The sequence below is a fragment of the Rhinopithecus roxellana genome, chromosome 8 (assembly GCF_007565055.1).
Source record: "Rhinopithecus roxellana isolate Shanxi Qingling chromosome 8, ASM756505v1, whole genome shotgun sequence".
Taxonomy (NCBI): Eukaryota; Metazoa; Chordata; class Mammalia; order Primates; family Cercopithecidae; genus Rhinopithecus; species Rhinopithecus roxellana.
The window spans coordinates 86,313,627-86,341,329 of NC_044556.1; the positions used below are offsets into that span (position 1 = coordinate 86,313,627).

Genomic DNA, 27,703 nt, shown 5'->3' on the forward strand with positions numbered 1-27,703 from the left:
TATAAACACAGCCACTGGTATTTGCATAGAGGTCTGGGAGTCCCCGCCTCACGCTTCTCCTCCTTCCACCGCTCCACACTAACTTGCTGCCATATGGTCTCTGTAGTGCTCTGGAGGCTCCCTTGTCCGTGTCTGTTTTCTTACCCACCCCTAATCAGGGACCTCCTCTTTTCCCCAAGTCCTCAGCTTTCTCCTCTCTCCTTTCCGTGAGCACTTCAATGTCCTCAAGCCTCTCCCACCTTGGAACAGAAACCTCTCAACTCCATGTCTCCCTCCTAAACACCCTATAGCTCTTCTGCCCTTCACAGCCAAATTGCTTGCTGCAGCTGTCTACACTTGCTGCCTCCACCTTCATATCCACGCATTCCCCCAAAACAACTGCCTGATGCTTTCCTGACATCCTTGGGAGTTCATCAGTGACCTCCTCGTAGCCAAAGCCAAGGTCATGTTTCTCAGGCCTTCTCTCATGGGATTTTCAAGCAGCACTTGACGATGACTGTTTACCCATTCACCCACTCCTTTGCCACATGGTTATCTGAGGGGCCCTTACTTTTGGAGTCGGCCTCCTGGCTTCTGTGCTGCTGCTTTTTGCCTCCAACCCCACCTCTCCTTTGCCCACATTTCTAGCATCTCTTCTTCTACTCTCCCCTTAAATGCCATTTTTTTCCCCAGAGCTCCATCCTTAACCTCAGGTTTCTCACTCTGCAAGCTCTGCACCCGATCCCACCTCTCCCTTTGTGTTGATGGTTCTCAAACCTGCACCTGCCACTTAGGCCTCTTTCCTAAGCTCCAGAGGCCTGCTGACTTCTCATGGATCAGGGCTTTGATCTAAGTTGCCGTGTTACCTGCAGCCCACTCATGACTCTGTGTTCAGGAATGTCTCTGGAATCCTGGGGCCATCCTTGACTCCTCCCTCTCCTTCTAGTCAACTTCAGATCTCTCCCGTTCGGGCAGAGCAGTCTGATTCCCTTACCAGCTCCCCCATGCCTCTAGACCAGGGATCCCAGCACCACATACCAGAAGTCAGGGCGTTACCCAGCTCCACCTCCAACCCACCTGCCCTGACCTGCTCCCTTTCCTACTGACCCCAACTGCAGCCTCTTCTCTTTTAAATAATAACAGCAGTTAACATGTATTCAGTGCCTGTTGTGTGCCAGCTGCTGAGATAAGCGCCTCATCGCTTTCAGACCCTGGGAGCTCAGTACCCATATTATCCCATTTTATGGATGGGAAAATGGAGGCCCAGGGTGGTTTTGTTGGGTCTTTCCTGTGAACGCCTCTTGGGCTCCCCAGCCTGCTGTGGCCGCTTCACAGCTTTTGGCTGCCCCGTGCACTTTATGTCGCAACCCCGGAGCAGCCGGCACCCCCATTCCTGTGCTCAGCCCTGGCCTCAAAACGCAGCCGGGTCAGAGCCCTGGGGTCCCACTTGCTCGGGCCTCATTTCCTCTGCCCTCACCCCTTGCTCCTGAATTTCTAAATGAAAAAAAAAAAAGTCTACTAACTAATATTCTCTGCTCTCAGGTAGTATCTTTGCAACCCAACCTCCTCACTGTAGCAGGATTATTTCTTCAAAATTGCAATCCAGTCATGTCCCTTCCAGCTTAAGACACTTCCACGACATCTCATTGTTGTCCTTAGGACAAAGTTTAAACTCTTAGCTTGGAACTGATCATGGCGGTCACTCTAATGTCCGCTCTCCCGACTCCTTGGGCAGCCCCAGGGGCACAGCAGGCAGTCCAGCCTTCCTTGCTTCCTTTTCCCTCTCCTTTACAAACATTCCTGGGATGTGCCAGACAAGCACTGTGCTGATCACCGAGAATGTGGAGATGAAACAGACAAGCTAGCAGACAAAGAGCAGGGTTCCTGCAGGGGTGTGGGGAGGGTCAGCTCTCCAGAACAATCTTAGACGAGCACCACAAGTATTACGACGCAGGTGCACGGCTTCCCCGGTTCCAGGTCGATGGACTCCGGATGACTCCTTTGGCTCCGATAACCTCCCCTCATCTGGCTCTCCAGCTCCTAGTGAGTTCTAAACCCGGAAAGCTCAGCGGAGTATCTCCTCTGCTCCAGGATGCCTCCCAGGCTCCCCCTGCTGGAGGCTGGACACAGCTCAGGAACAGCCCTAGAAGATGCTGTGTTAAGATAAATGAGCCCGGCGCGGTGGCTCACGTCTGTAATCCCAGCACTTTGGGAGGCCGAGGCGGACGGATCACGAGGTCAGAAAATCGAGACCATCCTAGCTAACACGGTGAAACCTCGTCTCTACTAAAAATACAAAAAAAATAAAAAAAAAAGCCGGGCGTGGTGGCGGGCACCTGTGTTCCCAGCTACTCGGGAGGCTGAGGCAGGAGAATGGCGTGACCCCGGGAGGCGGAGCCTGCAGTGAGCCGAGATCGCGCCACTGCGCTCCAGCCTGGGTGAGAGCGAGATTCCGTCTCAAAAAATAAATAAATAAATAAATTCTGCATTTTATCCTAAAAGCAGTAAGGTCCAATTTAAAGATTGCGTGTGTGTGTGTGTGTGTGTGTGTGTGTGTGTGTGAGAGAGAGAGAGAGAGAGAGAGAGAGAGAGACAGGGTATCACTCTGTCACTCAGGCTGGAGTGCAGTGGTGCAATCATAGCCTTGACCTCCATACTCAAGTGATTCTCCCACCCCAGCCTCCCAAATAGCTGGGACCACAGGTGTGTTGCCACTACATCTGGCTAATTTTTAAATTACTTTTTAGAGATGGGGTCTCACTATATTGCCCAGGCTGGTCTTGAATTCCTGGGCTCAAGTGATTCTCCTGCCTTGGCCTCCCAAAGTGCTGGGATTATGGGCATGAGCCACCGCGCCTGACCTCATTTAAAGATTTTAGCTGGAGGGTGACGGGTGACACGGCTGAATTTGTTCTTGGAATGGTCCCTCTGGCTGCCACGTGGAAAAGGAATAAGAAGACTGGAGTAGTTCTCAGAGCACTGATGCAAAATCCCGGGGTATACTGGAGTCTCCAGGCAGTTTACAGAACCCCCAGGCCTGGGTCCCACCCTACAGATCCTATGCAATTGGTCTGGGGTATGACCTAGGCCATGGGAAGGCCACAGGATTTTTAAAAGCTCCTCATTAGAACAATGATCCTTAATCTGTTTTGCATGAGAACCACCTGGGGGAAACCTTAAACAATGCCCAGGTCCTACCTCCGGGGATCCTGATATAATTTGTATGGAGTGGGGCCTGGGTGTTGAGAGTTTTGAAAGGCTCCCTAGGTGATTCTGATGGGGACCTATATGGCTGAGAACCACTGAGTAAGAGGCTATCACAGTAATCCAGATGAGTGAGCCAGACCCTGGAGATGGCAGGAAGTAGAGTCAGAAACACTTAGGAGGTAGAACTGGCTGAGCTTGGTGATGGACTGCGTGGGCAGGTCTAAGGCAGGAGAAGAAGAAGGCCTACACAGTTCTTAGTTTCCTGACTTGGTCAAGGGGGAAATGGCGGCCACTGCAGGCTGGGGTCAATTCTCATCCTAAATCTGTTGCTGCTACCTGCAGTCCTGGCAATTGAGAAACACTCTACTTCAGTCTTGGACAATGACAATATTCCAGGTGTGCTCCGCTTTTAAGAAAATCAAGTGCTAATGTCTCTTGATAAGACCCAGTGAAACTCTGAAAGTGCTGCCCCAAGGGACGCCATCTCCCAGGGGGAGATCTAGGCTGTGGAAAACAACCTGAGGCCCCACAAGGAAGGGATTGGACCAAAACCATAGGATATGAGAGCAGAAAGGGACTTTAGAGACCTTCCCTGTCACATCAGAAGGTGGAAGGGTTGGTGTGGGGTGGAGAGGGAAACTGAGGCCCAGGGAGATCAAATGCCTCATACACAGAGAGTAGTTTTTGCTACTGCATCTCATAATTCTAAAGCGCATTTTTTCATATTTAACATTGAACAAGCGGATGTGTTATGCAATTGTCATTGTTTAAATGTCAGTGTTTTGATTTATTAGTGGTACATCAAATAAAGGAGCATCTTACAATCAATGATATCTTACATATAATGGCATTATTTTACTTTAATTTTACAACCAACTTGGAGATCCATTGAACAAGATGTTCCATTGGTCAAGTACATTGTCATGTGGCTTCACTGAGATAACACAATCATCCATCAGCTGAGCACTTCCTCTGTGAGGTTGGGCTTACCCATTTCTGATACCCTGTGACTTCAGCTCTGTTCTGACCCTCGGCAGGAGCCTGAGAACTGCAAGTGGGGACATGACCCTGAAGATGACACTGATGACTGTTCCCAGGGTTCCAGGGATGCTCACGCAGTTCTTGCTGCTTTCCCTTTTACGGCTGTGGGAACTCACATTATTTTCATGACAACTAAGGACTTGAGCTAGTTTGGTCAGTAGTGTGTGGACTTCACTGGGCAGCTGCTAGGGCTCGTCCATATTAACCATCATGGTGGTGCAGAATGTGATGCCATTGAAGGAGGCCAGGCAAATAGGTCCTGCATGCTATCTGCTAGGTATTTGCTTTAGGGGTATGTGCTATAAATGGGTTATAAACAAGTTTTAAACAGGTTATAAATGGATTGTATGAATGAGTTCAAGACAGCCCCTGTGTATTGGCCCTCATGCTGTTTACTTCTGCACCACAGCCCAGGACCGTTAACGCAAGACTGCCAGCACCAAACTAAAATTCTGGTACACCCAATTGCTTTAAATGCAGCCCAAATATTATTTGCCCATTTAAAGCCTGCCTGCTTTGATAATTTGCAAAACCACAGCCAACACCCTCTCACCATAGGTAAGAGCTAAAGACCCCAAATGGCTGCTGTTCTTTGGAGCTCTCTGACCCAGAGACTCCTCACCATGATGCTCCCCACCATGAACCCTCTTGGGTTCAAACAATCCTCCAGCCTCAGTCCCCCCCAAGTAGATGAGACTTCAAGTACGTGCCACCATGCCTGGTTAATTTTTAAATCTTTTTTTTAGGGATGGGGTTTCGCCATGCTTGCCTAGGTTGGTCTCAAACTCCTGAGCTCAGCAATCTGCCCACCTGGGCCTCACCTGCCACACCTGGGCTGGGATTACAGGTGTGAGCCACTGCACCTGGCCCCTTTTCTTTTCCTCTAAACCTGTGACATCTCCTAGACCTGTAACCTCCTCTCTGATACTCCTCTCCCCTGGGAATGTCCTTGCCCTTTTCTTCTGGTGGCCCTGCCACTGCCTCTGGAAGGCCTCCTGCCATGAGGGACTTTCCCCTTCCGTGCAGTCTGTCCGAGCCTCATCCAAATAAAGCTCTTGTGTGCTACTGCCATCTCATGGTCTGGTCTTTTCCTTGATCCTTCCCCAACATTCAAACTCATGAGAGTATAATTGTGTACATAAGCAGATAAATCTAATTTTAGACAATACCTACCAAGGGGCTTCACTGACATCTGTAATGTGAGAGTTAAGCAGCTTGGCTACTGAAACGCCACTGTTTTTACCGAAAGATATAATATATGCAGGGGTCATTCATCACAGATACAGAACATCCTAAAAAGAAAAAAAAGTGGCATCAAACACATTTTAAATTACAGACCAGGAGAGTAAACAGACTTGGCTTGTTGGTTTTGTTGCTGCCTCGTGGGGCTAAGGACCGGACCCTGGACAGTCCCAAGGGGGCAGCTCAGTTACCATCCTTAGGAAGAGGATACAACTCTCTACAGCTCTTCCCAACACCAAACACAGAGTAGCTATGCATATCTCAGGAATGGAGATGGAGCAAGAGAAAAACTAGCAATAACAGCTAGGGTTAGTTGCACTTCTAGTAGGTGCTAAACAACATGCAAGGTGTTGTGCACGCATTATCTCAGGTATTACTCACAAAATCCTATTATTAGTCCAAAGCTCAGAAGAGTTCATCAATTTGCCCAAAGTTGCAAATCTAATCCATGGTAGAATTGGGATTCAAAGCCTGGTCAATGAGACTCTAGGAAGGACAGGATTTAACTGCCTTGCCCTGTTGCAGAAATTCAACTGGCTGGCCTGAGCATTTTGCAATGTGTCATCACTTCTGATAATGGGTTGAATAAAGGATGGCAGCAACATAGGTAGGAATTGTGTCTTCTGCTGTCTCTCTCAAAGTTACAGGCCAGGGGAGGGTGGGACAGGTGTCAGCAAACAGACTCCATGGACACGCTACATTCTGGTGTCAGATTTGGGGTACTGACCTCCACTGGGGTGTGTATGGTGGAACAGGGTTCTGCCTACTCACAGCCCAGTTCCATCAGCTCAGGAACCCCATCATCCTCCCAGGCTCCTTCCTGGCCACCTGCAACAGCTGGGCCCAGGGCTGCTTCCATATTCAAGAAAGAGAGACGTCGAAGTGACAGTGATGGAATAGGATGCTGAGAGATCAAGGGAAGTTTCTAGTTATTTTCCCATCCACATCTAAACTCTCTTGTTCTCCGTTGTCAGCACAGTCAGGAACATCTCGTCACTCACCCCACCTCCATAGGAACCGACCCACTGTGGATGGTTTTCCATGGCAGCCATAACTATGTGCACAAATGGAGTGGCTTGAACCAAAGAAATGTCTTGTTTCACAGTCCTGGAAGCTGAAAGTCCAAGATCAAGGTGTAAGCAGGTTTGGTTCCTTCTGAGGGCTGTGGGGAGGGTCTGTTCCTGTCCTCTCCCTTGGCTTCTGGTGGTTTTCTGGTGATCCTTGGCTTGTAGAAGCATCACTATGATTGCTGCCTTCATCTTCATCTGGTACTTCTCCTGCGTGAGTGTCTACCTCTAAATTTCCCATTTTTACTTATTTTTTCTTTTAAAATTTAAAAAAACTTTTAATAGCAGAAAATTTTGGACATATACAAAAAAAAGAATAGTATAATGAGCCCCCATGTACCCATTACGTAGCATCGACAACGACCAGTGTATAGCCAATCTTACCTCATTTGTTCCTCCTCCCTGCACCTATCTCTACAGAAATATTTTAAAGCAAATTCTAATTATCATTATTTTATTTACATAAATGTCAGTCACATGTCTTCTAAATGATAACTTTTTTTTTTTTTTTTTTTTTTTTGGACACAGAGTCTCACTCTGTCACCCAGGCTAGAGTGCAGTGGTGATATCTTGGCTCACTGCAACCTCCACCTCCTGGGTTCAAGCGATTCTCATGCCTCAATCTCCTGAGTAACTGGGATAACAGGCACATGCCACCATGCCCAGCTAATTTTGTGTGTGTTTAGTAGAGACAGGGTTTTGCCATATTGGCCAGGCTGGTCTTGAACTCCTGATCTCAAGTGATCCACCTGCCTTGGCCTCCTGACGTGCTGGGATTACAGACATGAGCCACCGCACCCAGTCAATAACTCTTAAATACATAATCTTGGTACAATTATCTCACTATTAACTGAACAAAACAGTATTACCTGGCCAGTCATGGTGGCTGACATCTGTAATCCCAGCACTTTGGGAGGCTGAGGCAGGTAGATCACTTGAGGTCAGGAATTTGCGACCAGCCTGGCCAATATAGCGAGACCTCGTCTCTACTACAAAAATTAGCCAGGTGTGGTGGTGTGCACCTATAATCCCAGCTACGCAGGAGGCTGAGGCAGGAGAATCACTTGAACCTGCGAGGCAGAGGTTGCAGTGAGCCAACATCACACTACTGCACTCCAGCCTGAGCGACAGAGTGAAACTCTGTCTCAAAAAACAAAACCAAAACCAAAAAACCCAGTATTACCAGATAGCTACTCAGTGTTCACATTTCCCCAAAAGCCTTATTTACAGTCAATTTATTCAAGTCAAGATCTCAACAAGGTCTATGTACACATTGTGTTTGGTTGCTATGTCTTAAATTTCTTAAAATCTATAGTAGTTTCCTCTTCTCTCTTTTTTTCTTGTCATTTATTTGTTGGAAAAAATTAGTTCATTTACCTTGTAGCATTTCACACATTTTGAATTTGGCTGATTATATCCTTTTCTTTTCTTTCTTGTCTTTTCTTCTTTTTCTTTTCTTTTCTTTCTTGTTTTGTTTAGAGACAAAGTCTTGCTCTGTCAACTAGGCTAGAGTGCAGTGGCACAAACATGACTCACTGCAATCTCCACCTCCTGGGTTCAAGAGATTCTCTGGCCTCAGCCCCCCAAGTAGTTGGGACTTCAGGTACATGCCACCATGCCTGGCTAATTTTTGTATTTTTTGTAGAGATGGGGTTTCGCCATGTTGCCTAGGCTGGTCTTGAACTCCTGAGCTTAGCAATCCACCCGTGTGGGTGTCCTAAAGTGCTGGGATTATACAGGTGTGAGCCACCATGCCCAGCCCCTTTTCTTTTCTTTTTTTAAAAAACTTTAGGTTCAGGGGTACAAGGGCAGTTTTGTTATATAGGTAAACTCTTGACACTGGGGTTTGTTGTGCAGATTATTTCATCACCCAGGTACTAAGCCTAGTACCCAATAGGTACTAGGCTTTTTCTGATCCTCTCCTTCCTCCCACCTTCTACCCTCAAGTAGGCTCCAGTGTGTGCTGTTCCCCTCTATGTGTCCATGTGTTCTCATAATTTACCTTCCACTTATAAGTGAGAACATGTGGCATTTGGTTTTCTGTTCCTGCATTAGTTTGCTAAGGATGATGGCCTCTACCTCCATTCATGTTTCTGCAAAGGACATAATCTTCTCCTTTTTTATAGCTGTGAAGTATTCCATAGTGTTTACGTACCACATTTCCTTTATCCAATCTGCCCTTGATGAATTTCCCTTTTTTTTTTTTTTTTGTTTTTTTTTTGTTTGTTTGTTTTTGTTTTTGAGACGGAGTCTCGCTCTGTTGCCCAGGCTGGAGTGCAGTGGCCGGATCTCAGCTCACTGCAAGCTCCGCCTCCCGGGTTTACGCCATTCTCCTGCCTCAGCCTCCCGAGTAGCTGGGACTACAGGCGCCCGCCACCTCGCCTGGCTAGTTTTTTATATTTTTTAGTAGAGACGGGGTTTCACCAGGTTAGCCAGGATGGTCTCGATCTCCTGACCTCGTGATCCACCCGTCTCGGCCTCCCAAAGTGCTGGGATTACAGGCTTGAGCCACCGCGCCCGGCCGAATTTCCCATTTTTTAAGGACACCAGTCATATTGGATTAACCCCTTCCTACTATAGTAGAACCTTGTCTTACCTGATTCCACCTGTAGTGATCCTGTGTTAGTCTGTTCTTGCACTGCTATAAAGAAATACCTGAGGGTGGGTAACTTATCAAGGAAAGAGGTTTAATTGGCTCATGGTTCTCTGGGCTGTACAGGAAGCATGGCTATGGCATCTACTCAGCTTCTGGGGAGGCCTCAGGGAGGTTTTACTCAGGGCAGAAGGCAAGCGGAGCAGGCAGGTTTCATGGTCAAAGCAGGAGCAAGAGGGAGAAGGAGGGGCCACACACTTTCAGCCCACCTGATCTCACGAGAACTCACTCACTGTCATGAGGACAGCACCACGAGGATGGGGCTGAACCAGTCATGAGAAATTCTCCTCCACGAGCCAGTCACCTCCCACCAGGCCCCACCTTCCACACTGGGGACTACATTTCAACATGAGATTTGGGGGGACAAATAGCTAAACTCTATCAGACCCTATCTCCAAATAAAGGAAAATTCTGAGACACTAGGGGTAGGACTTCAACAAATAAATATTGGGTGTCCACAACTCAGCCCACAGCACTTCATAATTCACAAAGCCTTTTCTTTCCTGCAATAGTTTTGCTTGAGTCAACTGGCTGTTGTACCTATAAGTCCCCTCATGTCTCACACTCACAAAGCAGCTCACGATCTTCCCTGGCTGTGCGGGGAGCACAGGTTTCCACCGCCCGTATGAGATTGAGTGTATTCCCTCCCAGGTCGCAGACTCCCTAATCACAGGGTACAGCTCTCTGCAGAGCACACAGGCTCCCATCAGGGGCTGTGGGAGCGGGCCCAGGCCAGCACGGGTCCTCGAGCTGTCGTGTTCTCAGAAGTGCTGAGTATTCTCTCCTTAAGAGCCTGGTTCCGGAGACATCCATCCTGTCCTGATCTGGTCTCCATGTCACAGCGCTTACTTCTCTCACGTCGGCCTTTGCTTTGCCCTTCAGATGAGCTGCTCTCCATTGTCTTTTTGGCTAAGGCGTTGGCTCTTGCTCATGGTTGCCTTGGCCACCTTGGGGAATGTCTCTAAGGTTTGGGCTGACCCTGAATCATCCTGCCCCTGCCACTCTCCTGGGGGGACACTCCCACTCCAAGCCCCAGCTTCCTGGAAGAGGCTGAAAATGCTATTCACAGGGTGCTGACTTCCCTCGTGGGGCTGGAGCCATCCTCAGAGAGAGTGCTGGATTGTTCAAGGTAAACTTGGCGTTACCACCAACCCCTGGCCCTCCCTCAGAGCCAAAGTCCCTTCTGCAGAGAGAGGCAAAGCCAGGAACACTTCCCTGAACTCTGTCCCTGTCTGGTTCCTGGTTAGAGTTTGCAAAAGAGAAGCACACTTGAGATTAGGACAGAGGCAGGGGAAAGGTCTTTGTTCTTCAGGGGTAGTTACAGCCAGATCTGTAAGGAGTTGAGATTTGGGAACAAACATGCTTGCTGCTGCCAACAAGCATGGGACGTGTACATCTCTTTGAGCGTTTTGGGATGAGGTCTTTAGTGTCAACTTTCTTGACCTCCACTCCCCCAGGTCTTGCAATATTTCAGTATACCTTTACTTCTCTAAATTAAAACTTTGAACACCTGGAGTACATACAGTGGCTTCTGTTTTCTTGATTGAATCCTGTCTGAGATAGGGAGAAGGAGCAAACCTCCAATGAGAGGCAATATCTTATGGATCCTGTGGTGTTTTGTTAGGACGCAGTGACAGTGCTTCAGCAATGAGGAGAGAACAAGGTAAATTCCAGCAAACAGAGCAACCTCTCCGGGAGAGCCACCTTGAGGAGAAGAAAAGGGGCATTTCAGGGGTGGAGGAAGGTTAAGCAAAGAATCAGCAAAACTCAGATTGGAATCACTAGCTAGGCAAGTTGCTTCATCTTTCAAGTCAGAGTCTCAGTTTCCTGATCTGTGAAATGGGGAGGTGACCACTCTTTACATTATCTAGTTACATGAATTCAATGAGATGATTTAGGTAAATTCTCTAGCATGGAGCCTGGAAGTAGAAGGTGCCCAATTAATGCTTCTTTTTTTCTTCCTTCTTGGCAGAGACAATCCATTTGCTTAACAAAGATGCTGCCGTCAGCTATCACAGAGAGCTAGGGTACTCCTTTGCTTTCAGCTGGAGGGAACAGCTTCTTACTCTTTCTTCCCATTAAGGAAGAAGAGGGATGAGAGAGGGCGGAGAACAATATTTTCAGTGCTGTGAGTTCCTTTCTGCTGGTGTATAGTCCAAGGCTGGAACAGCTCCTTAAGGCCATACATTTAGCTTCCCTCAATTTAAACATAAAGAGCTAAAACTAGAAATCCTCTAGAAGAAAACATCTTTATGATCTTGGTGTAGGCAAATGTTCCCTAGGCAGGATACAAGAACACAAACCATAAAATAAATAGATAAATTGGACTTCATCAAAATTTAAAAGCTTTACTGATTGTTAACAAAATGAAAAGGCAAACCACAGAGTGTGAGAAAATAAGAGTGATACATATATCTGATAAAGACTTGTATCTGAATACATAAAACATGCCTACAAATAAATACTAAAAGACAAGCAACTCAGTTAAAATGAGCACAAATCTTGACCAGGCACTCCATAGAAGAAGATACATGAATGGCTAATAAGCATGTGAAGAGGTTCTCAGCATGTTAGTCATTAGGGAAATGCAAATGAAAATACTATGAGCTACTACTTCACACCCAATAGGATGGCTAAAATGCAAAAGACTGACCATATCAAGTATTAACAAGGATATGGAGCAACTGGAACCCCATACATAGCTGGGAGAAGTATAAAATGTTACCATTATTTTAGAAAACAGCTTGGCGGTTTCTTTCACAGGTGATATGGTTTGGCTGTGTCCCCATCTAGATCTCATCTTGAATTCCCATGTGTTGTGGCAGGCACCCAGTGAAAGGTAATTGAATCATGGGGGTAGGTCTTTCCCATGCTGTTCTCGCAATAGCAAATGAGTCTCATGAGATCTGATGGTATTATAAGGGGGAGTTTCCCTGAAAAGCTCTTTTCTCTTGTCTACCACCATCTAAGATGTGGCTTTCACCTTCTGCCATGATTGTGAGGCCTCCCCAGCCATGTGGAACTGTGAGTCCAAAAAACCTTTCTTTTGTAAATTGCCCAGTCTGGGTATGTCTTTATCAGCAGTGTGAAAATGGACTAATACAGTAAATTAACATCAGTAGACTGGGGTGCTACTGAACAGATACCCAAAAATGTGGAAGCAACTTTGGAACTGGGTAACGGACAGGCATTGGAAGAGTTTGGAGGGCTCAGAAGAAGACAGGAAAATGTACAAAAGTTTGGAACTTCCTAGAGACTTGTTGAATGGCTTTGCCCAAAATGCTAATAGCGATATGGACAATTAAGTCCAGGCTGAAGTGGTCCCAGATGGAAATAAGAAACTTGTTGGGAACTGGAGCAAAGGTGACTCTTTTTATATTTTAGCAAAGAGACTGGTGGCATTTTGTCCCTTCCCTAGAGATATGTGGAACTTTGAACTTGAGAAAGATGATTTAGGGTATCTGGCAGAAGAAATTTCTAACCAGCAAAGCATTCAAGAGGTGATTTGGGTGCTGCTAAAGGCATTCAGTTTTATAAGGGAAGCAGAGCATAGAAGTTCAGAAAATTTGCAGCTTGATAATGAGATAGAAAAGAAAGTCCCATTTTCTGAGGAGAAATTCAAGCTGGCTGCAGAAATTTGCATAAGTAATGAGAAGCCAAATGTTAATCCCCAAGACAATGGGAAAAATGCCTCCAGGACATATCAGAGGGCTTCACAGCAGCCCCTCCCATCACAGACTTAGAGGCCTAGAAGGAAAAAGTGGTTTCATGGGCCAGGCCCAGGTTCCCCATGCTGTGTGCAGCCTAGGGACTAGGTCCCAGCTGCTCCAGCTGTGGCTGACAGGGGACAACGTAGAGCTCAGGCTGTGGTTTCAGAAGGTGCAAGCCTCAAGCCTTGGCAGCTTCCACATGGTGTTGAGCCTGCGAGTGCACTGAAGTCAAGAATTGAGGTTTTGGGAACTTCTGCCTAGATTTCAGAGGATGTGTGGAAACACCTGGATGTCCAGGCAGAAGTTTGCTGCAGGGGTGGGGCTCTCAGGGGGAACCTCTGCTAGGGCAGTGCAGAAGGGAAATGTGGGGTCAGAGTCCCCACAGAGAGTCCCTACTGAGGTACTACCTAGTGAAGCTGTGAGAAGAGGGCCACTGTCCTCCAGACCCCAGAATGGTAGATCCACTGACAGCTTGTACTGCGTGTCTGGAAAAGCTGCAGACACTCAATGCCAGCCCATGAAAGCAGCTGGGAGAGAGGCTGTACACTGCAAAGCCACAGGGGTGGAGCTGTCCAAGACCATGGGAACCTACCTATTGCATCAGCGTGATCTGGATGTGAGACATGGAATCAAAAGACATAATTTGGGAGCTTTAAGATTTGACTGCCCTGCTGGATTTCAGACTTGTATGGGTCCTGTAACCCCTTCATTTTGGCCAATTTCTCCCATTTGGAATGGCTGTATTTACCCAAGGCCTGTACCCCCATTGTATCTAGGAAGTAACTAACTTGCTTTTGATTTTACAGGCTCATAGGCAGAAGGGACTTGCCTGGTCTCAGATGAGACATTGGACTGTGGACTTTTGAGTTAATGCTAAAATGAGTTAAGACTTTGGGGGACTGTTGGGAAGGCATGATTATCTTTGAAATGTGAGGACATGAAATTGGGGAGGGGCCAGGGGCAGAATGATATGGTTTGGCTGTGTCCCCACCCAAATCTCACCTTGAATTCCCATATGTTTTGGGAGGGACCTAGTGAAAGGTAATTGAATCATAGGGGCACATCTTTCCTGTGCTGTTCTCATGATAGCAAATGAGTCTCATGAGATCTGATGGTGTAGTAAGGGGGAGTTTCCCTGTACAAGCTCTCTTCTCTTGTCTGCTGCCATGTGAGACGTGCCTTTCACCTTCCACCATGATTGTGAGGCTTCTCCAGCCACATGGAACTGTAAGTCCAACAAACCTCTTTTTTTTTTTTTTTTTTTTTTTGAGATGAAGTCTTGCTCTGTTGCCCAGGCTGGAGTGCAGTGACACAATCTTGGCTCACTGCAACCTCTGCCTCCTGGGTTCAAGTGGTCCTCCTGCCTCAGCCCCCCTAGTAGATGGGATTATAGGCACATGCCACCATGCCTGGCTAATTTTTGTATTTTTAGTAGAGACCAGGTTTCGCCATGTTGGCCAGGCTGGTCTCAAACTCCTGACCTCAGGTGATCCACATGCCTCAGCCTCCCAAAGTGCTGGATTACAGGTTGGAACCACTGTGCTCAGCCTATAAACCTCTTTCTTTTGTAAATTGCCCGGTCTTGGGTATGCCTTTATCAACAGCATGAAAACAGACTAATACAACAGGAGACCATACACCTACCTTATGACCTGGCAATTTCACTCCTACATGTTTATCCAAGAGAAAGGAAAACATGTCCACAAAAAGATTTGTAAATGAATGGACATAGTAGCTTTATTTCTAATAGCTAAAAACTGGAAACAACCCAGGTGTCCCTCAATAGGAGACTGGATAAATAAATTGTAACATAGCCACACTGCAATAAAAAGGAAACTCACTGATATTATACTATCCTGGAAGCATCTCAAAAAATTATGTTACATAAAGGAAGACAGATGCAAAGGCTGATCGAATGAATCAATCAATGAAGTTCTAGAGCAGCCAAAATCAGTCTATGTTGATAGATTACAACAGTGGTTGTCTGAGTTGGGGCAGGGGTAAGGATTGGCAGGAAAGGGAAAGAGAGAACTTTCTGGAGCAAAGGAAACATTCTATATGCTGATGGAGGTAATGGTTACATGGGTGTAGACATTGAAATATACATTTGGAATGTATCCATTGTATTGTATGTTTAAGAAAAACCCAGTTTACTGATTTTCTTCTCAGATTTCCAGAGGTATTGCCTTGACCTCCAAAGAGATTAGATTCACCCCAGGGAAAAGGAATTGTGTCCAGACCAGTGGAACTAGAAGCAGACCTGTGGAACCCAGAGAAACCTAGATGGTCAACTTTTCCACAACATAGTTTCTGTCTCTGCACTACCAGGTGGTAATGTGCATTTATTTTGTGCTAGGAACTGTGCTAATTAGTTCCATATACCTTTTAATCCTGGGGGAAACAACAACAACAAACCAAACCCTGAAGCTCCAAGGGGTGAAACAACACACAGCTAAGACTGCAACTCCGCATTCTCATTCCAAGCCCAGAAGAAGCCAGCTGGGGAACTCCTCACCCGAGGCTCACGTTGGGGTTGTCCCTTGCCAGCCAGGAACTCCCCACACCAGCTTCTCCTTTGTTTCACACCTAAGCCTGAGTGTCTTCCTTAAATAACCAGTGGTGATCCCCAGTTCCCACTCCAAAAAGCTTCTTTTGTTTTCACAGGGACCAGTGCATGGAAACCACTGGTGACTTACTTTTGCAAATCCTTCCAGGCTTGGCACAACCTGCAGGCTTGGAAGATCCTGGCACTATAACACAGCTGCAGCTGGGGAAAGCCCTGGGAGCTCATTAATGGCCAAGAAAAAACCATGAAGGTGACCTCAAGTGTTAGGCCCCTAGGGCTAGGGCTAACACCAGACACAGGCCAGTGCAGCAGAAAAATGCCCCAGTCTCCACTCTGCCAAAGCACCTGCTTCCTGAAGGGTGGCTGAGGCCCGATGAGACATGATGTCATTGATTTTTATCGCAACCTTCTTGGGGAGGAGACAGGAAAACAGGGGCCTGAGGAGGTGAATAGCCTAAGCTGGGAAAAGAAACACAATTTCCAGTTTGTTGGATCAGATCCCTGAGTTTCAGGAATAAAGCCACCTTGTCAGACTCTCCTGGACTGTGGTGTCTAAGAGGACCATGGAAGCCTTAGTGAGTTCTTTCCATGGAATTTTTTGTGAAATAAAAATGTTTAATTTCTTAAAAGGTCTATCTAAATGGAAGTTATTGTGGCCATGAAGAAATCAAATATTTAATTGCTAAGTAAAAGAGATTAAAAGTGCCTTTAATCTTAAGAAAAATAAAATTGGGCAAAACATTATACGTAAAACATATATGTGTGTGTGTATCATTTGTATATATATTCACCTGTTGAAATAGTTTTTTTTATTGGTGGCTTAATTTTAGAATTTTGGCTAATTATTTCTAGATTCTCCGTCTTCTGCCAAGGGCAGGAGTTACTGTCTCAATTTTATGTAAGTACATATTTTTTTTTGTCTGTTTTAAGTATTATTAATGAAATGCATGCACAGAGTTAAACTTTAAATAATATCAAATACTCATAATAAAAGCTTGCAGTTCCCTGACTCCTCCAATCTCCCTAAGCTCTCCAGGATAATCACGTATGTTTTTCCTTTGGTGGGAGCAGAGCATGGAAACACATTTAGATCAGAGGCCATCCCTGACAAAAATAAGGTATCTTGGGAAAAATGTCCCAGAAGCTCTACATGAATTAGTCTGCTACATGTTTCTATTCCTTCAACCAACAAATCTGCCTAATTCATATCCCAGCACTCTGCGAGGCTGAGGTGGGTGGATCACCTGAGGTCAGGAGTTCAAGACGAGCTTGGCCAACATGGTGAAACCCTGTCTCTACTAAAAATACAAAAATTATCTGGGCCTGGTGGCACACATCTGTAATCCTAGCTACTTGGGAGGCTGAGGCAGGGGAATTGCTCCAACCCAGGAGGCAGAGGTTGCAGTGAGCCAAGATTGTGACACTGCACTCCAGCCTGGGTGACAGAGTGAGACTCCATCTCAAAAAAAAAAAAAAAAAAAAAAAAAAAAGGAAAAAATTGTTTTTTAAACGGAAAACTAGTATCTCACAGAAAAGCAAACAAATTCATCAGTGCGGATAAGATGTATTATCAAAAGTCTTGCTGTCACCCAGGTCAGGCCATAAAACATATCTAGCATCCTGGAAGTCCCCTCCAGCGCTACCCGCTCCTCCCCAGAGGTGACTACTGTCCTCATTATCACTACAGATGAGTTCTGCCTTGTTAAAATTTCTCAAATTGCAACCACTTGGTGTCTCATCATTATGCCTTGCTTCTTTGACTTAACATTTTTTTCAAGATTCACTTATGTTGTTACATGTAGCTATAATTGGCTAATTGTCATTTCTGTAAGGCTTTCAATTACCAGAATTTATTGATCCATTTTGTGGTTGATGGACATGTGGACTGTTTCCAATGTTGGCTACTACAAATAATGCTACTACCAACATCTTCGTACATGTGTTTTAGTGCATAAGTGCATGGATTTCTAGTGTGTATATACTTATGAGTAGAATTTCAGCATCACAGGGCATGTGCGGTTCAACTTTAGTAGATGACTAACTGTTCTTTAAAGTAACAGTCTCCGACTGGGCACAGATCACGCCTGTAATCCCAGCACTTTGGGAGCCCAGGCAGGCAGATGGCTTGAGGTCAGGAGTTCAAGACCAGTCTGGCCAACATGGCAAAACCCCATCTCTACTAAAAAGACAAAAAAATTAGCTGAGTGTGGTGGCACGCACCTGTAATCCCAGCTACTTGGGAGGCTGAGGCAGGAGAATTGCTTAAACCTGGGAGGTGGATGTTACAGTGAGCTGAGATTGTGCCACTGCACTCCAGCCTGTGTGACAGAGTGAGACTTCCTCTCCAAAAAAAAAAAAAAAAAAATAACAAAATAAAAAATAAAAGTAGCAGTCGTCAACCTTTTTGGCACCAGGGACCAGTTTCAGAGAAAACAATTTTTCCACCGACTGGTGGGGGATAAGGGTGGGTTGGTTTCAGAATGATTCAAACCCATTACATTTATTGTGCACTATATTTCTATTATTATTACATTGTAATATAGAATGAAATAATTATACAGCTCACCACAATGTAGAATCAGTGGGAGCCCTGAGCTTGTTCTCCTGCAACTAGATGGTCCCATCTGGGGGTGATGGAAGACAATGACGACCGTCAGGCATTAGATTCTCATAAGGGTCAAACAACCTAGATCCCTTGTACATGAATTTCGAGCTCCTATGAGAATCTAATGCCGCGGCTGATCTGACAGGAGGTGGAACTCAGGCAGTAATGCAAGCGATGAAGAGTGGCTGCAAACACAGACGAAGTTTCACTCGCTTCCCTGCTGCTCGCCTCCAGCTATATGACCCGCTTCCTATCAGGCTACAGACCAGTACGGGTCTGTGGCCCTGGGGGTTGGGGAACCCTGCTTTATAGTGTGCCAATTTACATTCTCACCAATCACGCAGGGAAGTTTCAATTGCTTCACAGCCTTGCCAATACTTGGTACTGTCAGTCTTCTTAATGTTAGCCATTCTGGTGGGTGGGTAGTGGGATTGCGATGTGGTTTCAATTTGTACATCTCTGATGACTAAAGGAGGCTGAATATCTTTTCATTTCCTTATTGGACATTGGATATCCTTTTGTGAAATTCTTAAGTGTCATGTCCATTTTTCTTTTCTGTGGTCTTTTTCTTATTGATTTGCAGAAGTTCTTTTAGATTTTGTCCTGAGTCCTTTTTGGATACGTGTATTACATATATCTCCCTCCATGCTGAAGTTTCCCTCTTCATTCACTGAGAGTCTTTCTTTGGTGAATAGATGGTCTTAATTGCAACGTAGTCATCTTTCTTGATTTCATTCTTCTCTTGCCTCTTGGCCCCATTTACTACCTTGTATCTTTCCAGTGTCTTTAAATAGATTCTAAAAAATAGTTTCTCCAGCTTTTCTAGATGCTCCTAATGGAATAATTGGGCAGAACTTCCTCAGGCAATCATCATTGATTTGTCTGGTTCTTTCTTCTGGCATTTTCATACTTCGAAATACATATATTTGGAATGCTATTTCTCGATTTAATATTGTAGACTTTTTAAAATCAATTTTATATTGTGGTACATGAGCATTTAACTGTCTTAAACTTTTACTCCACAGTCTCTTGTCTTCTTAATGTGGTTCTTTCATGATTTAAAACTTCAAACCACATTTGCTCTACATAATATCAAGACTCTCTAAAACATTCTTCACTGCAAGTGCATGTAGTTGGCAAGGGATTTTCAGAGTCAATTGTATTTGGCATGAGTGGGATTCTCTTTGAAGTTTTCAGCAGCCCTAGTCAATATTCTAGATCTTTCCAGAATAGTCACAGTTTCAACTACAGAAAGCTCTAGCTGTTCTGAGATCGAACTGTGGTAGTTTCTCACTATTTTGGAGTGACCCCAGAGGTCCATGCTATGTGGAATTTATCTATTTCCTGAGGCATGGCTTTGAATCACTGCCCCGTGGAAGACAGGGCAGTCACATAGCAACCAGCATCTCAGCAGACTCCCCAGGGCCCACTTCCCAACGTGGCTCCCTCCGTTGGGCCTTCCTTTTGTCAGGCATGCAGCAAGTCTTGTGACGTGATAAATACTTGGGAAAATGGCCTCAAAAAGAATTCCAACTGCTGGGTCTGACCATGGAAAAGAACACAAATTAAAATAATTTTAGTAAGTTTTGGATCTTTGCCAGGAAAGGGAAGTTTTGAAATAGAGTGGTATGTTGAATCCAACAGTGGCTAGGATGTAGAAGTGAACAGGTCCCCCATACACTCTATACAAAGACCACAAAAGATGCCTTTTAAATGTGTTTCATTAGGACAATTGAGTGAAAAAATACTGAATATCAGAGGTCAGAAAAGTCAGGAAACTCCCCTTAATGCTAAAATAACAAGGTTATCTGGAAAGCCCCTAGCAGGGCAAGCAGCCGTTTGTGGTTTGGTCAAAGGGCGGGAACCAAGGAACAGCTGACTAATGTTCAACTTTAAGTGTCAGCCAATTGTAAACCTACAACTGTAAAAATCCCCAGTGACTCTGTAACTTGCTGTAACTTGTTTGTGTCTGACTATAAAAGACGGCTGAACACCGAGCTCGGGGTCTCTCCCTAGGATTGGATACCTAGCTGGAGGGAACCGAGTTCGAACTTGAAATAAAGCAATCCCTGCCGCTTGGCTTTGTCTCTGGACTCTGGTGGTTGCTTTCGGGTCATCGCGGGTCTGGGTATTACATCTTGAGGGCTCGTCCGGGATTCCCCCTAAGCCCACCAGACCCCAGGCCAATGGGTCATTGCAAAAGTGAGTAAGCCGGCTCTGTTTATATGTTGTCTGGCTGCCTCTGAATAATCCCGCGGGGTCTGTACATGAGACTGATCTAGTCCTGGCAGACGCGCTATAGGACAGCCAGTGGAGGCCGGTGGGAGACGTCCTCCGGTACTCATCTGGGACTCTGTATTCTGTGGCCCATCTGCTTCTGGTCGGGTCCTAAGCCTGAGATGCACTAGCGATCAATATATCTTGGTTGTTGGAAGTTATCTGTTGCACACCCCTTACTAATTTACCTTGATTTACAGGAGCTTCGGAGCCAGTCCTGTACCAGGCACTAATATCCCTTACCACCCATCTTCTATCAACAGGACTTCCTCGGAATGGGCAACTCCCAGACCACTCCACTTTCTCTCCTTGTCAATAATTTTAAAGATGTGAGAGCAAGGGGACATGATCTCAGTATAGAACTTAAAAAGGGAAAATTAATAACCCTCTGCGCTCTGAGTGGCCCACCTTCGGTGTAGGCTGGCCAGCCGAGGGAACTTTTTGCCTCCCCATTATCCTCCAGGTAAAATCAAGGGTTTTCCTGCCAGGTCATTCGGGACACCCACATCAGATCTCCTACATTTTAGTCTGGCAAGATCTGGTGGAAAATCCGCCCCCGTGGCTAGCTCCCTTTCTGCTGACCTCTGAACCCTGTAAAACCCTAGTCGCGCAACCAACTGGGAACACCAAAAGACCAAAAACTCCAACTGCCCCCTTGCCCCCTGTGTTGCCTGACAGCCAGGACCTCGCATCCTTGGAACCCCCGCCTTATCCTCCCCCTCCCGGACCCCATGCCCAAGCCCAACCAGCCGCACTCCCAGGAAGCCATGAGGGCCGAGAAGCGGCCATGGCGCCAGGAGAAACTGAAAGTGAACATGGCTCGGGAGGGCCGGCAGGGCGAACGCGCAGGCGTGTCCAGTGTGAGGCAACTCCGCGACTTCCCGATTCCACTGTAGCGCTCCCCATAAGGGAAATAGGACCCCCCGATGACACAGGTAACCCTAGACTCCAGTATTGGCCATTCTCTACCAGTGACCTGTACAACTGGAAGACTCAGAATGCCCGGTTCTCTGATAACCCCAAGGACCTAACAGCCCTTCTAGATAGTGTCATGTTCACTCATCAGCCTACCTGGGATGACTGCCAACAGCTCCTCCACATTCTGTTCACAACGGAGGAATGGGAAAGAATCCAGCTAGAGGCTAGAAAGTTGGTTCCTGGAGATGACAGTCAACCGACTGCAAACCCCGACCTCATTAATGCAGCATTTCCCTTGACCAGGCCAGTGTGGGACTACAATACAGCAGAAGGTAGGGGAAAGCTACTCGTTTATCGCCAGACTCTAATGGCGGGTCTCCGGGCTGCAGCTCGCAAGCCCACTAATTTGGCTAAGGTATATTCTGTTTTACAGGGAAAGACAGAAAGCCCCGCTGTTTATCTAGAAAGACTAATGGAAGCCTTTAGACAGTATACACCTATAGATCCAGAGGCACCTGAAAATCAGGCAGCAGTTGTTATGTCCTTTGTCAACCAGGAGGCCCCAGATATTAAAAACAAGCTACAAAAATTAGAAGATTTGGAGGGAAAACAAGTCGAGGACCTCCTTCGCATAGCACAGAGAGTTTACAACAACAGAGATGCTCCAGAGGAAAGACAAATTAGGGCCACTGAGAAAATGACCAAAGTCCTGGCGGCGGTCATCCAAAAAGAACAACCACCGCCAGGAAGCACCCAGTCCACGCGTGCCCCTAGGCGCAATCTGAGTAAAGACCAATGTGCATACTGTAAAGAGATTGGTCACTGGATAAAAGACTGCCACAAAAAGAAACAGCGCCAGCCAGGCCAAGGGCAATGGCAGCCCAAATCTATGCCGATACTAGTTACTCAAGATACAGACTAGGGGGGACGGGATTCGGATCCCCTCCCTGAACCTAGGGTAACTTTACAAGTGGAGGGGTCCCCGGTCCAGTTCCTGGTCGATACCGGGGCACAACATTCGGTCTTAGTCAAGCCCTATGGAAAGTTATCTTCCAACTCCCCCTGGGTTCAAGGGGCCACAGGAAACAAGAAATATCCATGGACAACCCAGAGAGCAGTAAACTTGAGAACCGGGAAAGTGTCCCATAGCTTCCTGGTCATCCCTGACAGCCCTTGTCCTATGTTGGGGAGAGATCTGTTGACAAAAATGGGGGCACAAATGCATTTTCAACCAGAAGGGCCCAAAGTGACTGACTCCCAAAACAGGCCACTATCTGTTCTTACCGTAACTCTAGAGGATGAGTACCGGCTTCACCAGGAGTTAACGCCTCCTAGCCAAAATATAGACACCTAGCTCCAGAGCTTCCCAGAGGCTTGGGCAGAAACAGGAGGACTAGGGCTAGCAAAGCACTGTCCCGCCATTTTTGTTGAGCTTAAGCCCGGGAAGGACCCTGTTCGCATGCGCCAATACCCAATGGCCCTGGAAGCCAAAGAGGGAATTATACCACACATCTGCCGACTCCTAGATCATGGAGTCCTACGCCCCTGCCACTCACCATGGAACACTCCGCTGCTACCAATACAAAAACCCAACAGTAAAGAATATAGGCCGGTACAAGACTTAAGAGAAGTCAATAAAAGGGTAATGGACATACACCCGACGGTGCCAAATCCATACACCCTCCTGAGTACCTTGAGTCCTGAAAATCAATGGTATACTGTTCTAGACCTAAAAGATGCTTTTTTTAGCCTGCCTTTAGCCCCTAAAAGCCGGGAAATTTTTGCCTTTGAGTGGACAGACTCTGAGAGAGGCATAAGTGGCCAACTGACGTGGACCAGACTGCCACAAGGATTCAAAAACTCCCCAACCCTGTTTGATGAAGCCCTCCACGAAGACTTGGGTGAGTACCGACGCCAACACCCCAGTATAACTCTCTTGCAGTATGTTGATGATCTCTTAATAGCGGCAAAATCCCCAGAGGCCTGCATCCAAGGAACAAAAGACCTCCTAAAAACCTTGGGAAACCTAGGTTATCGAGCCTCAGCTAAAAAGGCCCAGATCTGCAGGTCAGAGGTAACCTACTTGGGGTATCTACTTAGAGGGTGACAGCGCTGGCTAACAAACGCTCGGAAAGAAACTGTCCTACAGATCCCCAGACCGCAGTCAACACTGACAGGTAAGAGAGTTCCTGGGATCTGCAGGGTTCTGCAGACTCTGGATACATGGCTTCGCTGAATTGGCAAAACCCCTCTATCAGGCTACCAAAGAGCAGCAGCCCTTCAATTGGACTGAAGAGGCTGAGCAAGCTTTTCAGCAAATCAAAACTGCTCTGCTCTCAGCCCCCGCGCTGGGTCTTCCGGATGTCTCTAAGCCTTTCCACTTATACGTGGACGAAAGTCGGGGCATAGCGAAAGCAGTATTAACCCAAAATTTAGGTCCCTGGCGCAGACCGGTTGCATACCTCTCAAAGAGACTGGACCCGGTAGCTGCAGGATGGCCTCCTTGGCTCCGGATGATGGCTGCAACGGCCCTGATGGTCAAAGACACTAACAAACTGGCTATGGGCCAAGAATTACAAGTCACCACCCCCCATGCTGTTGAAGGCATCCTCCGACAACCCCCTGACCGATGGCTCAGCAATGCTCGGCTTACCCATTACCAAGGGCTGTTGCTAAACCCCCTCAGAATAACATGTAAGCCCCCGACAACCCTAAACCCAGCATCATTGCTGCCAGACCCAGACTTAAGTAAGCCGCTCCACAACTGTGCTGAAATACTAGCCCAGGTACATGGAGTCAGAGAAGACCTCCAGGACCAACCGCTACCAGATGCAGACCTCACCTGGTTCACTGATGGAAGCAGTTCACCAAGGACAGAGGTATGCGGGGGCGGCGGTAACCTCAGAGACTGAAATAATTTGGGCTGAGCCTTTACCTCCAGGAACATCAGCTCAAAAGGCTGAGTTAATAGCCTTGGCACAAGCCCTAAAACTAGGCAAAGACCGTAAACTGACAGTGTATACTGACAGCCGGTACGCATTTGCCACTGCCCACATACATGGGGCTATATACAGAGAGAGGGGGCTTCTGACAGCTGAAGGAAAAGACATTAAAAATAAAGAAGAAATCTTAAATCTTCTGACTGCCCTTTGGGAACCCAGAAAGCTGGCCATTGTCCACTGTCCGGGACATCAAAAGGCCACTAACCCAGTCACTTGAGGAAACAACCTGGCTGACCAGATTGCAAAAGACGTGGCTAAAACCACTCCTCAGCTGCTGGCCCTCCAGCTGCCTGATCCCGGACCCAGAGAGTTGCCCTTTCACCCAGAATACTCAGAAGAAGACCTCCAGTGGATAAGTAAACTCCCCGGAACACAGGTCAGTAATCAGTGGTGGAAAGATTCTAACAACAATACCATTCTCCCAGACAGGTTGGGGCAGCGAGTAATAGCACAAATCCATCGAAGCACTCATCTGGGCCCGCGGCGGATGTTAGATTTGATTCAACACACTGGACTAAAAATTAAAAACGCCCCTAAAAAAATAGACGTCACGGTTAAAAACTGTGTAGTATGTCAACTCAATAACGCCAGTCACAGGACCCAGACCACGGGAAAAAGACAAAGGGGAGATAGACCTGGTATATATTGGGAAATTGACTTCACTGAAATAAAGCCAGGAAAATATGGATACAAATATTTGCTAGTTTTTATAGATACATTCTCAGGATGGGCAGAAGCTTTTCCGACAAAAAAAGAAACTGCACAGATTGTGGCCAAAAAGATTCTAGAAGAAATCCTGCCCAGGTACGGCTTTCCAGTCATGATAGGGTCAGATAATGGGCCGGCCTTCACCGCAAAGGTAAGTCAGGGACTGGCTTCCATCCTTGGGGCTAACTGGAAACTACATTGTGCTTTTTGACCCCAAAGCTCAGGTCAGGTAGAAAGAATGAATAGAACATTAAAAGAGACCCTAACTAAATTGACCATGGAGACTGGTGCTAACTGGGTAGTCCACCTCCCCTACACTCTGTTCCGGGCACGTAACTCTCCTTATAAACTAGGACTTACCCCTTATGAAATAATGTATGGCAAACCACCCCCTATCCTCCCTAACCTTAAAGACAATCTCCTCAAAGCTGACACAGATAATGGTCTTGAACTTTTGTTCTCCTTACAAGCCCTACAGAGAGTTCATGAGGAAGTCTGGCCCAAGCTAAAAGAACTATATGAAGCTGGGCCTCCACCCATTCCACATCAATACAAACCGGGAGACTGGGTCCTCGTCAAACGCCACCGACAAGAAACCCTAGAACCCCGGTGGAAAGGACCATTCCAGGTGATCCTGACTATGCCTACAGCCCTCAAAGTGGAAGGCATCACCGCCTGTATTCATCACACCCACGCCAAGCCTATAGACCCGCTCTCAGACCTTGTTACATCCTCGACGGGAGAGGCAGCAACCTGGACAGCTGACCGGACCAAAGAAAACCCTCTAAAACTTGTTCTACGCCGTCAGCAACCTAAACTGTAACTATGACACCTACTTCCTTTATAACTCTTCTACTCTTATGGATCCCTTGTGGGGAGACGCAGGTGAACCCGGCAACATCCCCTTTCGCTTGGCGTTTCTTCCTGACTGAGAACTGGACCAATTATGCTCAGACAGAACAAAAGGAGCTATGTACTTGACTTCAGGAACTACCTGGCCTAGTAGCCATCTCTTTCTCTGGCGTTCCCTTGTTCAGATCCAGACCACCCTACACGTGGCTATACAGAACCAGGAAAGGGAATTAAATGTCTAGCTTTCAACTTTAACTCCTACCCGCCCCTTTTCCTGGTTATCCCTATTAAGAGAAGGGTTAGAAATCGCAAACGCCACTGGCCTAGGCAATCTCTCTGCATGCTTCTTCTGCGCGGCTCTAGGGCGACTGCACTTAACCACAGTTCCACTTTCAGGCCCGTCTAACGCTTCTCTCAGCCTAAACCCTAACAATAGCCACGTACCACCCCCGATCCCTGACGTCCCCTTGTTCCTAAACCCTGGACAGACACAAGTCTCCTTTTGTTATTCAAATGCCAGCACTACCCTCTGTAATACAACTTCCACTCCCAACTCAACCCTCTTTGCCCCCCCTGGTTCTTTCTTCTGGTGCAATGGGACCCTATATAAGAACCTTTCCACTCAGGCCACTATAACCCTACTGTGTCTCCCTGTCACGCTAGTCCCCCAACTAACCTTGCGCACTCCTGCAGAATTTTCCAGGTGGGACTCCGCCCCTTTCCCTAGACCAAAACGAGCCATATTCCTCCCCCTAGTAGCCGGAGTCTCACTCACCACGTCCTTAGTTGCTGCAGGACTAGCCGGGGGAGCTTTAGGTCACTCCCTTATCAGCACTGCAAAACTCTCTCATCAATTCTCCATAGCTATGGAAGCTTCTGCCGAATCCCTTGCCTCATTACAGAGACAATTGGCTTCCCTTGCCCAAGTTACTTTACAAAACCGCTGTGCACTAGACCTGTTAATGGCCAAAAAAGGAGGGACCTGTCTTTTCCTCAGAGAAGATTGTTGTTTCTACATAAATGAATCTGGACTCGTAGAAACGCGAGTTCAACAACTACATAAACTCAGCCTAGAATTGCAGAAACAACAATTCACCTCTGCTGCCAACAGCTGGTGGAATTCCTCCATGTACTCCCTTCTAGTGCCCCTCATAGGACCATTCATAAGTATACTTCTCTTACTCACTATAGGACCATGTATAATAAACAGATTAACAAACTTTATAAAAGAAAGACTCAACACTGTCCAGCTTATGGTCCTGAGAGCCCAGTACCAACCTGTACTCACCGAGACTTCTGAGTCAGACATATAAGACCCAAGATTGGCTCTCAAGATACTAGAGAGAGGGGAGAATGAGGAGTGGAAAAATACTGAATATCAGAGGTCAGAAAAAGTCAGGAAATGCAAAACAACAAAGTTATCTGCAAAGTCCCTAGCAGAGCAACGGCCGTTTGTGGTTTGGTCAAAGGGCGGGAACCAATGAACAACTGACTAATGTTCAACTTTAAATGTCAGCCAATTGTAAACCTACAACTGTAAAAATCCCCAGTGACTCTGTAACTTGCTGTAACTTGTTTGTGTCTGACTGTAAAAGATGGCTGAACACCGAGCTCGGGGTCTCTTCCTAGGATCGGATACCTAGCTGGAGGGAACCGAGTTCGAACTCGAAATAAAGCGATCCCTGCCACTTGGCTTTGTCTCTGGACTCTGGTGGTTGCTTTCAGGTCATCGCGGGTCTGGGCATTACAAAATTACCTATAATTTGTGTTTTTAAATAAGAAGATTAGAAAAGGCTGTGGGATAGACTTCTTTCCTACGTTGAGAGTTATCTGTGTTTCAGCTTGTTCTTCCTGTAAATACACCTGCTCTTGTCAT

At 46.6% G+C, this 27,703-nt stretch overlaps 1 protein-coding gene across 1 annotated transcript in view; it reads right to left on the reverse strand.

Annotated features, from left to right (window-relative positions):
- Nucleotides 1–19,520: 19,520 nt before the first annotated feature.
- The window catches only part of TLR5 (toll like receptor 5), a 50,611-nt gene continuing 42,428 nt past the window's right edge, over nt 19,521–27,703 (reverse strand). Inside the window, exon 4 of the mRNA XM_030937013.1 lies at nt 19,521–19,612. Within this exon, the coding sequence (XP_030792873.1) occupies nt 19,538–19,612 (75 nt within the window). The 3' untranslated portion in view covers nt 19,521–19,537. The remainder of the gene's footprint in view (nt 19,613–27,703) is intronic.